At 44.1% G+C, this 13391-nt stretch overlaps 1 protein-coding gene across 1 annotated transcript in view; it reads left to right on the top strand.

Annotated features, from left to right (window-relative positions):
- The window catches only part of LOC124285918 (myotubularin-related protein 9-like), a 176492-nt gene that overhangs the window by 120554 nt on the left and 42547 nt on the right, over window positions 1–13391 (top strand). The window contains exons 11-12 of the mRNA XM_046722196.1: window positions 7155–7239; window positions 8103–8172. Coding sequence (XP_046578152.1) covers window positions 7155–7239; window positions 8103–8172 — 155 coding nt within the window. The remainder of the gene's footprint in view (window positions 1–7154; window positions 7240–8102; window positions 8173–13391) is intronic.

Raw genomic sequence — 13391 nt, 5'->3', positions numbered from 1 at the left:
ACGTCCGCTTTTTTTAAGGGAGCTTCAAAAGGGGATTCAAGTGTTCCACTAGCATTCGGAAGGAAAGGGAGACAAGCAATAAGCATGAGTCAGGATAAGTATAAAATATCAATTTTAGTCAGAAAATTACATTCTCCTTCTCATTAAACGGTCTTAGATTCATCGACAGCGTTCAATTCCTGCTGTCGTCCCTTGATAGTTTGGTCAAGGCCAACGACCCAAACGACTTCCACATCACCAATCGATACACCGATGCCGAGACTCGACCTCTGCTGATGAGGAAGGGCATTTACCCGAGGTTCAACGAGGCACGACTGTCTCCCATCAACTGATTTTACAGCAACTTGACCGGCCGCGCACGATTAGCGTATGGGATAAACTGGGCTGCAAGAATGTGGGTGATTACCACGACCTGTACGTACTCCTGTTGGCCTACGTGTTCGAGATATTTAGAAAAACGGCCTGGAAACAGTACGGCCTAGACCCCGCATGGTATTTCTCCTCCCCGGGTCTCTCTTTGGATGCCTTGTTGAAAAAGACCGGTGTGGAACTCAAACTATTGACGGATTACAACATGCACCTGTTCATCGAAAAAGGATTGCGAGGTGGGATTTCCATGGTCTCCAAATGCTACGCGAAAGCCAATAACAAGTACGTGAAAAACCCCACCACCCATATCCTCTATCTCGACGCCAACAACCTGTACGGCTGGGCCATGAGTCAGTATCTACCCACCGGGGGATTTGAGTGGGCATCCGAGACGATCGACGTCATGAGCATCGTGTCAGATTCGGAAAAAGGCTACATGCTCGAAGTGGACTTGGAATATCCCGTGGAATTACACAAATCACACAACAGCTATCCACTCGCTCCTGAACGTTTGACAGTTAACCCAGATTGGATGTCCGAATATCAACAAAATAAACCGGCTAACGTTGAAAAACTCGTACCCAACGTGATGAACAAGAAAAAATATATCATTCATTATCGCAACCTGCAACTGTACTTGTCGCTGGGAATGAAACTCACAAAAATTCATAGGGTGCTCAAGTTCGACCCGAGTCTGTGGATGGAGCCCTACATTAGAATGAACACTGATTTACAAAAGCGGGCCAACAGTGATTTCGAGAAAAATCCGTAAAGCTCATGAACAACTCAGTGTTAGGTAAGACGATGGAGAATTTGAGAAAAACTCATGAACGTGAAACTAGTCTGATCGAAAGAGGAAAAAAACCTCAGGAAACTGATAGCCAGCCCAGCATTCACCCAAAGCAAAATATTCAGTGACGATCTGGTAGCGTTGCACATGAGAAAAAGTCAAATCAAATTCAACCGGCCTGTTTACGTGGGGATGAGCATCCTCGACTTATCCAAACACCTGATGTACAACTTTTATTACAACGAACTGAAGGACCAGTATGGCGCCAGGTGTGAAGTGCTGTAAACAGACACGGATTCCCTGCTGATGGAAATTCGAACTGATGACGTGTATGAGGACATGAAGAAAAAAATACACCTGTACAACACCAGCGACTACCCCAAGGACCACCCGATGCATGACACTTTCAATGAAAAAGTGCTCGGCAAGATGAAGGACAAATGCGCCGGCACGCAGATCGCGGAATACATCGGCTTGTGACCCAAAATGTATTCCATCCTGAAAGCAGAGCGATAATGAAATCAGAAAAGCGTGAAAAAATATGTGGTGAAAAAACAAATCAAACACGCCAGATTCAAGGAAACCCTGTTCAAGACTCGCACTTTCAAACATCAAATGAATATGCTGAGAAGCGACGGACACAGGATATACGGACTGACGATAAACAAAACGTTCCTGTCGCCGATGGACACGAAACGTTGGATCGCCATTAACGGAATCAACACGTACGCGTATGGACACGAAAAAATTGAACTTAAAGAATAAATATATATATATAATGTCACGACATCAAAAATAATTTGAAAACATTTATTACAGCCTGCGTGGATACTGGAAAGGCACGAGCGCTAACACAAGCTTGCCGAGATAGCAAGAGTATCACAAAACGAAGCCAAAGCGTGGTTGGAAAAACAAGCCCTGTGGCAAATCTACCTACCGGCACCACGCTACGTACCTAGAAGAAAATTTGACGTGTCGACGCCCAATCGCGTTCACCAAGCCGACCTCCTGTTTCTACCTCACGACAGGGTGAGACGTAAAACATACAAGTACGCCCTAACTGTCGTTGACATGGCCAGCCGCTACAAAGGAGCGGAACCCTTAACCGCTAAAGATTCGACCCAAGTAGCTCATGCGTTCGAGCGCATATACAAGCGCAATCCGCTGACATGGCCCACCGAGCTGCAAGTCAACCCGGACGGGAGTTCATGGGTGCCCTGTCACAAATACTAACCAAGCTCGACGTCCAAATCAGGCGTGGCGTGGCCTGAGCTCATCGCAGCCAAGCCATCGTCGAGAGATTCAATAGGACTTTGGCTGAGTGCTTATTCGGACATCAGTACGCGCAGGAAATAAGTCTAAATAAACCCAACACCGAATGGGTCGCGCGGCTACCTCAAGTGGTGTCGGCTATCAATCACCAAATCACTCGTATCACCAATAAAAAAACAGCCAACGCTATTAAATTGAAATCAGTGAACGCTGAATCGGCTGCACCATCGCGTAAAGGAAAAGAGAAACAAATACCCGACCGGGTTCTCGTGAGGTACCTCTACCAGCCGGGAGAACACGGAAGGAGACACTTTCGAAGCGAGCCACCGATCCGACATGGTCGATCAAAACTTACAACATAGATAAAGTGGACATCAAAGACCTAATTTAACCGAACTTGTACTATTTGAAAGATGGGCCACCGATAGGTTTTGTCAGAGAGGAATTATTGATCATACCTCACGCGACACAATGTTACCCCCACCCAAGAAGTAGCGATTCAAAATATTTAACTGTTGAGTGATCACAATAGTGTCACGTGACCAAGAAAGTGTTGGTTTTGCGGTCATAGTGACCAGGAAGTTGGCTGGGGATTCAAAAGTGGTATATACAATAGCGGAAGAGATTAGCTTGATTTATGAAATAAAGCTTTACAGAGGCTTTTGTCAAAAGTGATCTCGTACCACTATTCTATATACTACTCCAGCACTTCATATCTGATCACCTGGCCTCGGCGTCGGCAGGTCTCACCCTACTACGAAGACAAGGTCTACTAGCGACATGTTCCTGGAGTGACAGGTTCACCCAACCTCTACTAGAGCTTCTTGGGCAGCGCCTATTATCTTTGGCGGGGAGATTGACGTAGTTGCCAAGGAAGTCACACATGATTCCAGAGAAGTTATGATGATCAAATCCATTGACACGTTGGCCAACATCATCCGTCAAAAGTCACAGAAGTACAGCAGAAGATGGGGTTCGGAACGTCTGGACACTTCCACCCCCAGCCGTTCCTATACAACCTGTTGACAGTGGGTGGACGTCTACAAAGGTACTGGGAAAATTGGGGAAAATTGGAGGACGATTACGTCTCACAAGTACTGCGAGAAGGCTTCAGAGTGCAGCTGAAGACCACATCACTGCTGACCCTCGACCTGTTAGTCTTCAACTATGCAGACGACCAAGCAGATACTATAGAAGAAGCCATCAACTCACTATTGGCCAAGTTCACCATAGGAGTGATAGATCAACACCATCTGATGGCTGGTTTCTACTCCCCAATTTTCTTGGTACCCAAGAAGAACTCCAAATAGAAGTTCAGGTTGACATACAACATGATGATGATCCACCTACCTCAACTCAGACAACTCGTCCGTCCAGCAGATTACATGGCCAGCATGGACCTGAGCTTCCTGTTCAGAGGTTGACACTTCCAGTGGAGCATTCTGCCGTTTGGAATGTCGCCGGACCTGTGGTTATTTACACAGTGACCAAGTTCATTGTAAGCCTATTTACATCGTTGAGGTCTGAGCAGTGTCTTCTACCTGGACGACAGGATCCAAATTCATCAAGAAGCCAATCAACTCAGACGGCAGTCAGACTTCACCATCAAACTGCTCGCGCACAACTGGGATGGCTAGTAAACTTGATGAAGTCTGAGTTGGAACTAAAGCAAGATCTTCAGTTCCTGGGAATAAGGTTCGTCCCAACACAGTACAACATTGTGGTCCCAGAAGATAGTTGGGTCAAGATTCAAGCCATGATTCCAGAAGCAGTCATCTCTCCATCACCACTATGAACATGGCAGTGTCTCCTCGGGCTACTCACCTCAGCGCAGGTTTTGACTTGCAGAGGAAGACTGCATTTACGTCCGCTGCAACAATTCCTGGCAAGACACCTGGACAGCACGGACCTGATCTGTCTACCAGATAGTCTCTAGACGTACCTGTTATGGTGGACTCACAAGTCCAATGTCTGCGGAGGGACCTATTTAGAAGAGCCGGTCTTCGATATGCACCTCTACGTAGATGCCTTACTACAAGGATGGAGAGTGCATCTTGACAACGAAGTGGCATCAGGGAAGTGGTCGAAACAAGTACAACATCTTCACATCAACCAGTTGGAGATGAAAGCTGTGATCAACGTGCTAGCAGACGTTCTATCTTGACCACTTCATCCGTCATCCACGGAATGGACGCTCTACACAGAGGCGTTCTGGCTCATCATAATGAAAATAGGATCTACCTTCATAGACCTGTTCGCAACAACGTTCAACAAACAACTACAGACATTCGTCTCACCAGTACCAGATCCTCGAGCCTGGGCAACAGACGCACTGAGTTTATCATGGGAAGGACTAAACGCATACACGTTCTCACCTCCGGTTCTATTATCTCAAGCACCATTTAGGTTAAAGCAGACCCTGGTGCTACAACTGACCTGGTCGCACACTACTGACCAGCGAGAGTCTGGTTCCCAGATCTAATACAAGAACTCGGAAGCCCAACCCTGAAACTACCAGAGTGACCGAACCTGCTTGTGCATCAGCACACCAAGCAAGCTCACGGGGAACCTGTTAACGATTCCAGCTACACGTTGGATCGTGTCAAGACTTGCTTAAAGAAAAGAGGATACTCCACCAGAGCAGCGAAAGCAGTAATCTTAGCTCTCGCATGCAGATCAACTTCGCAACTTGCCGCGACAACAAGTAGCAGAAAGTTGAACAGTATGCAGTGCGCGGAAAGGTTTCACAGTAATGAAATCGACTCATCCTCAAGTGGCGGAATATCTATGTCATCTTAGATATATGAGCGTGATTGAAAGGTTCGACTTTATCTACATACCTGGCAGTTATCAGTACAATCATCATGATGAAGATGAGCATCAACCTGACGAAAGTGCCAGAACTACTTGTTCTGCTATGCTCCTTCAAGCTGGAAGACCAGCAGAAGAAATCCAGAGCACCAGTCTGGGATCTGAACATGGTTTTACAACATCTTACAAGTGATGTCTACGAACCACTAGAGTAGACTACCTTTGAGCTACTCATACAGAAAACTCTGTTCCTCCTGCGCCTTAACTGCAAAGAATCAGTTACTTGGCCAACCCGGACAGACAGTTCTACGATCCTTGGAACAGAGGACACCCAGGACTTATCCTTGTGTCCTGTCAGAGCCCTGAAGATATATCTTCAAAAGACTAAAACAAGGAGAAGAAAATTCATGCGCCTATTCATCCCCTTTGTCAGCAGAGGCGACAGTAGAAGTCTCAAAGGCGACAATATCTTTTGGATGTGAGCCGACAAAGCAGCAGGATTAGAACCTCCAAGAGCTTCCAACCCACACAAAGTCAGAGCACTGAGGTCCACCTCGCTCTGCACGGAAGCTGTTAGATATCAGCTACAATGGAGGGCTGCTTTTGGAAGTCGGACACGGTGTTTGCCAACCTCTACTTCAGAGACATCACCTCTGACGATGTCTCTGGCATTCACCAGTTTGGTCCATTTGTTGTAGAAGAAGAAGATACTAGTAAATCTAAAAATCCACATGAATCTAAAAGATTCACTTGTCTTAGAGAAGTATGACATGATTGTGGTCCCCCGAGTTATAACGGAAGTTGAAAGAATAGGATCTAGGAAGTGCCGCTACACAGTCCCCATGGGGGGATACAGGACGTATCTAAGGACAACTGATGAATCCACTAATAACCACCACCAATCCGTCCGATTCTGTAAGCAAAATATCATGAGTCAGGATAAGGAAAAATATGTAATTTTTAAGTAAAATTGTTATTTTATACTTATCCTGACTCATGAGGCCAAGCCCTCCCAACCTCCCCGCAGAAGACACTTTGGCTTTCCCAGCAAACCCAGGTACATGGGCTTATTCAGGAGAGAGTGGCAAGCATGGCACGTCACATGACTGTTTGCGTGAGAGAACTTTTACGTCTGCTTTAGGGAACTACAAGGGATTCAAGTGTTCCACTAACATTCGGATAGAAGGAGGAGATAAGCAAAATTTCATGAGTCAGGATAAGTGTAAAATATCAATTTTACTTTAAAAATTACATATTTCTTCTTGTTCAGGATCTGTATTGCTGGGAGTGTGTTGACACTCCTTGCTCTTTCATTGTGAGACTTCTCTCCATCAGCTTTTGAGAGTAAGCTCTGAATCATTCAACTTTGGTATAGTTTATCAAGAACAACATCAGACTTGTCAGAGAAATTGATTGCTCTTTGCATGTATGGTGTGTATCAAATGACCCCGACCCATGTTCCATTGCAATAAGGAATAGAAGAATGTTGCACCTGAAAGATTTCTTTTCTGCTGAACACCACATCTATTTGACTTTGCACACTTGGGGATTACTGTGACTTGGTGAGGCATGCTTCATGCATTAATAGTGTGCCTATGACATGCTTCAAACACCCAAACACAACAACATCACAGCTACTCACATTATGCAAGTGTTCAAACACAAAACTTTTCTGTACACAATAGACCGCTTCTATACTGATGTCCCAGTGATTGCCTAACTTGGCTGGTAGAATCCTCATCTTCACATTGTTATCTATCTGAGCACAATGGTTTGTATAAAATGTGTTGAATGGCCTTGCTTTGGACATGGTTCGAAAGTAATGTTTTTAGCTTTGAAAAGATTTTGTGTGTATCAGACCTTCTGCTCAGTATATATTTCACCTTGGTTTGTTTTTTTGGTTATTTTTCAGATTTGGCAGCAGTTCCCTTGTTCTTTCGAATTCAACGAGAACTTTCTGGTGTTACTTTTTCAACATGCATACAGTTCTCAATATGGTAAGAAAATTATCTTTTAAGATACTGTCTAAAATCAACCAAAGACAACAGTGTATATTACTTCGTCTGGAGCTAGTGACATACAGTGTATACTATTTATGGGGCTAGGTGTTCGGTTTTAAATCAAATTTAGAGCTATTATACTTTCGTTGATCTGTGATTTACCAACATAGTATGTCTATCTCCGAATATGTTTCTATTAATCAAACATCAAGGCATTGTATAAAAATATATAAACATATGCTCAATTTGTGAATTACTTTCCATGTAGGCATAAGTACGCACACCCCACAGTTGCAACTAAAACATAAAATACACCTGTGTCAAGAAGACTTACCATTGATACAGGTAGATATAGATACAGGTAGTATCTGCAACTGACACAAATCTTTCTCATTGGACAGTATATAATATGAAGATATTGGGTAAACATTCATGATGTGAATTTTCAACTGGTACCTCTCACTGTCTATTATTTCTAGATGTCCAGGTCATTAACACTCACTGTAAATTTCAATAGAATTCAGTTTGAAATTCATGACAAGTGAATTATTCAATAACATGAGAAATATTGTTTAACGATGCTTGTAAGCAATCAAGGTACATTTACAGTAACTATGTAATGTTATGTCACCTTAACCTACCAATGGCTATACAGTATTTTCACAAATGTACACAAAAACATGGGTAAATACTTGTTTGCTTTGATGTACTATGTGGTAAATTATGCCATGTCAAAATTGTTCTTTTTCCAGTCAAAATTCACTATTTTTTAGATCAAATATGATGGTAATTGTAGCATACAGCACAAGTTTCCAGAAGAAGTCTGGTTTGTTCATTTAACAGAATATTTTCCATTCCAGGTACATTCCTATGTAACAATGAAAAGGAGAGAGCTGGTCACCATCTAACAACTAGGACTGTCTCTCTATGGTAGGACAAACTCTCTGAAATGGAGACTGGACTGCAGTGCGACCTTTCACAGTGTAGTTCACACTGACAACAGTGTTATAATATGTGAAGGATCAAAACCGACTCCGAGGTTTTGTTTGAAACAGTAATCTCAGCTTGTTTAAAGCTTGTAAATAACCTGGCACAAGTGTGTTCACATTTACACAAACTGGTGGGTTACATGCTGTCACAAGGCACGAGCTTATTGAGCCTTTACTTCATCACCTGGGACATCACTGGGTTACAGTACCAGACATGATATATGTGGTTGCAGGTCCAATTTACTTCATCACCTGGGACATCACTGGGTTACAATACTAGACATGATATATCTGGTTGCAGGTCCAATTTACTTCATCACCTGGGACATCACTGGGTTACAGTACCAGACATGATATATGTGGTTGCAGGTCCAATTTACTTCATCACCTGGGACATCACTGGGTTACAGTACCAGACATGATATATGTGGTTGCAGGTCCAATTTACTTCATCACCTGGGACATCACTGGGTTACAGTACCAGACATGATATATGTGGTTGCAGGTCCAATTTACTTCATCACCTGGGACATCACTGGGTCCAATTTACAATACCAGACATGATATATGTGGTTGCAGGTCCAATTTACTTCATCACCTGGGACATCACTGGGTTACAATACTAGACATGATATATCTGGTTGCAGGTCCAATTTACTTCATCACCTGGGACATCACTGGGTTTACAGTACCAGACATGATATATGTGGTTGCAGGTCCAATTTACTTCATCACCTGGGACATCACTGGGTTACAGTACCAGACATGATATATGTGGTTGCAGGTCCAATTTACTTCATCACCTGGGACATCACTGGGTTACAGTACCAGACATGATATATGTGGTTGCAGGTCCAATTTACTTCATCACCTGGGACATCACTGGGTTACAATACTAGACATGATATATGTGGTTGCAGGTCCAATTTACTTCATCACCTGGGACATCACTGGGTTACAATACTAGACATGATATATGTGGTTGCAGGTCCAATTTACTTCATCACCTGGGACATCACTGGGTTACAGTACCAGACATGATATATGTGGTTGCAGGTCCAATTTACTTCATCACCTGGGACATCACTGGGTTACAGTACCAGACATGATATATGTGGTTGCAGGTCCAATTTACTTCATCACCTGGGACATCACTGGGTTACAGTACCTAGACATGATATATGTGGTTGCAGGTCCAATTTACTTCATCACCTGGGACATCACTGGGTTACAGTACTAGACATGATATATGTGGTTGCAGGTCCAATTTACTTCATCACCTGGGACATCACTGGGTTACAGTACCAGACATGATATATGTGGTTGCAGGTCCAATTTACTTCATCACCTGGGACATCACTGGGTTACAATTTTACTTACTAGACATGATATATGTGGTTGCAGGTCCAATTTACTTCATCACCTGGGACATCACTGGGTTACAGTACTAGACATGATATATGTGGTTGCAGGTCCAATTTACTTCATCACCTGGGACATCACTGGGTTACAATACTAGACATGATATATGTGGTTGCAGGTCCAATTTACTTCATCACCTGGGACATCACTGGGTTACAATACTAGACATGATATATGTGGTTGCAGGTCCAATTGACTTCATCACCCGGGACATCACTGTGTTACAATACTAGACATGATATATGTGGTTGCAGGTCCAATTTACTTCATCACCTGGGACATCACTGGGTTACAGTACCAGACATGATATATGTGGTTGCAGGTCCAATTTACTTCATCACCTGGGACATCACTGGGTTACAGTACTAGACATGATATATGTGGTTGCAGGTCCAATTTACTTCATCACCTGGGACATCACTGGGTTACAGTACCAGACATGATATATGTGGTTGCAGGTCCAATTTACTTCATCACCTGGGACATCACTGGGTTACAGTACTAGACATGATATATGTGGTTGCAGGTCCAATTTACTTCATCACCTGGGACATCACTGGGTTACAGTACTAGACATGATATATGTGGTTGCAGGTCCAATTTACTTCATCACCTGGGACATCATTGGGTTACAGTACCAGACATGATATATGTGGTTGCAGGTCCAATTTACTTCATCACCAGGGACATCACTGGGTTACAATACTAGACATGATATATGTGGTTGCAGGTCCAATTTACTTCATCACCTGGGACATCACTGGGTTACAGTACTAGACATGATATATGTGGTTGCAGGTCCAATTTACTTCATCACCTGGGACATCACTGGGTTACAATACTAGCCATGATATATGTGGTTGCAGGTCCAATTTACTTCATCACCTGGGACATCACTGGGTTACAATACTAGATATGATATATGTGGTTGGGGTCCAATCTACTTCATCACCTGGACATCACTGGGTTACAATACTAGACATGATATATGTGGTTGCAGGTCCAGTTAGTGTTAAATATTTTGAATCGCTACTTCTTGGGTGGGGGTAACATTGTGTCGTGAGGTATGATCAATAATTCCTCTCTGACAAAACCTATCTGTGGCCCATCTTTCAAATAGTACAAGTTCGGTTCATCGTCTTTGATGTCCACTTTATCTATGTTGTAAGTTTTGATCGACCATGTCGGATCGGTGGCTCGTTTCCGAGTGTCTCCTTCGTGTTCTCCCGGCTGGTAGAGGTACCTCACGAGAACCTGGTCGGGTATTTGTTTCTCTTTTCCTTTACCCGATGGTGCAGCCGATTCAGCGTTCACTGATTTCAATTTAATAGCGTTGGCTGTTTTTTTTATTGGTGATACGAGTGATTTGGTGATTGATAGCCGACACCACTTGAGGTAGCCGCGCGACCCATTCGGTGTTGGGTTTATTTAGACTTATTTCCTGCGAGTACCGCTCAGCCAAAGTCCTATTGAATCTCTCGACAATGGCTTGGCTGCGATGAGCTCCGGCCGCACCACGCCTGACTTGGACGTCGAGCTTGGTTAGTAGTTGTGACAGGGCACCCATGAACTCCCGTCCGGGATCGACTTGCAGCTCGGTGGGCCATGCCAGCGGACTGCGCTTGTATATGCGCTCGAACGCATGAGCTACTTGGTTCAAATCTTTAGCGGTTAAGGGTTCCGCTCCTTTTTAGCGGCTGGCCACGTTAACGACGGTTAGGGCGTACTTGTATGTTTTACGTCTCACCCTGTCGTGAGGTAGAAACAGGAGGTCGGCTTGGTGAACGCGATTGGGCGTCGACACGTCAAATTTTCTTCTAGGTACGTAGCGTGGTGCCGGTAGGTAGATTTGCCACAGGGCTTGTTTTTCCAACCACGCTTTGGCTTCGTTTTGTGATACTCTTGCTATCTCGGCAAGCTTGTGTTAGCGTTCGTGCCTTTCCAGTATCCACGCATGCTGTAATAAATGTTTTCAAATTATTTTTGATGTCGTGACATTATATATATATATTTATTCTTTAAGTTCAATTTTTTCGTGTCCATACGCGTACGTGTTGATTCCGTCGATGGCGATCCAACGTTTCGTTTTCGTTGTCCTTAGATACGTCCTGTATCCCCCCATGGGGACTGCGTAGCGGCACTTCCTAGATCCTATTCTTTCAACTTCCGTTATAACTCGGGGGACCACAATCATGTCATACTTCTCTAAGACAAGTGAATCTTTTAGATTCATGTGGATTTTTAGATTTACTAGTATCTTCTTCTTCTACAACAAATGGACCAAACTGGTGAATGCCAGAGACATCGTCAGAGGTGATGTCTCTGAAGTAGAGGTTGGCAAACACCGTGTCCGACTTCCAAAAGCAGCCCTCCATTGTAGCTGATATCTAACAGCTTCCGTGCAGAGCGAGGGTGGACCTCAGTGCTCTGACTTTGTGTGGGTTGGAAGCTCTTGGAGGTTCTAATCCTGCTGCTTTGTCGGCTCACATCCAAAAAGATATTGTCGTCTTTGAGACTTCTACTGTCGTCTCTGCTGACAAAGGGGATGAATAGGCGCATGAATTTTCTTCTCCTTGTTTTAGTCTTTTGAAGATATATCTTCAGGGCTCTGACAGGACACAAGGATAAGTCCTGGGTGTCCTCTGTTCCAAGGATCGTAGAACTGTCTGTCCGGTTGGCCAAGTAACTGATTCTTTGCAGTTAAGGCGAGGAGGAACAGAGTTTTCTGTATGAGTAGCTCAAAGGTAGTCTACTCTAGTGGTTCGTAGACATCACTTGTAAGATGTTGTAAAACCATGTTCAGATCCCAGACTGGTGCTCTGGATTTCTTCTGCTGGTCTTCCAGCTTGAAGGAGCATAGCAGAACAAGTAGTTCTGGCACTTTCGTCAGGTTGATGCTCATCTTCATCATGATGATTGTACTGATAACTGCCAGGTATGTAGATAAAGTCGAACCTTTCAATCGCCTCATATATCTAAGATGACATAGATATTCCGCCACTTGAGGATGAGTCGATTTCATTACTGTGAAACCTTTCCGCACTGCATACTGTTCAACTTTCTGCTACTTGTTGTCGTGCAAGTTGCGAGTTGATCTGCGTAGAGCTAAGATTACTGCTTTCGCTGCTCTGGTGGAGTATCCTCTTTTCTTTAAGCAAGTCTTGACACGATCCAACGTGTAGCTGGAATCGTTAACAGGTTCCCCGTGAGCTTGCTTGGTGTGCTGATGCACAAGCAGGTTCGGTCACTCTGGTAGTTTCAGGGTTGGGCTTCCGGTTCTTGTATTAGATCTGGGAACCAGACTCTCGCTGGTCAGTAGTGTGCGACCAGGTCAGTTGTAGCACCAGGGTCTGCTTTAACCTAAATGGTGCTTGAGATAATAGAACCGGAGGTGAGAACGTGTATGCGTTTAGTCCTTCCCATGATAAACTCAGTGCGTCTGTTGCCCAGGCTCGAGGATCTGGTACTGGTGAGACGAATGTCTGTAGTTGTTTGTTGAACGTTGTTGCGAACAGGTCTATGAAGGTAGATCCTATTTTCATTATGATGAGCCAGAACGCCTCTGTGTAGAGCGTCCATTCCGTGGATGACGGATGAAGTGGTCAAGATAGAACGTCTGCTAGCACGTTGATCACAGCTTTCATCTCCAACTGGTTGATGTGAAGATGTTGTACTTGTTTCGACCACTTCCCTGATGCCACTTCGTTGTCAAGATGCACTCTCCATCCTTGTAGTAAG

The sequence above is a fragment of the Haliotis rubra genome, unplaced genomic scaffold (genome assembly GCF_003918875.1).
Source record: "Haliotis rubra isolate DU_JTF1 unplaced genomic scaffold, ASM391887v1 Scf370, whole genome shotgun sequence".
In the NCBI taxonomy this organism is placed as follows: Eukaryota; Metazoa; Mollusca; class Gastropoda; order Lepetellida; family Haliotidae; genus Haliotis; species Haliotis rubra.
Note: the sequence above shows the minus strand (reverse complement) of the source record. Positions and strands in the feature narration are given on the sequence as shown.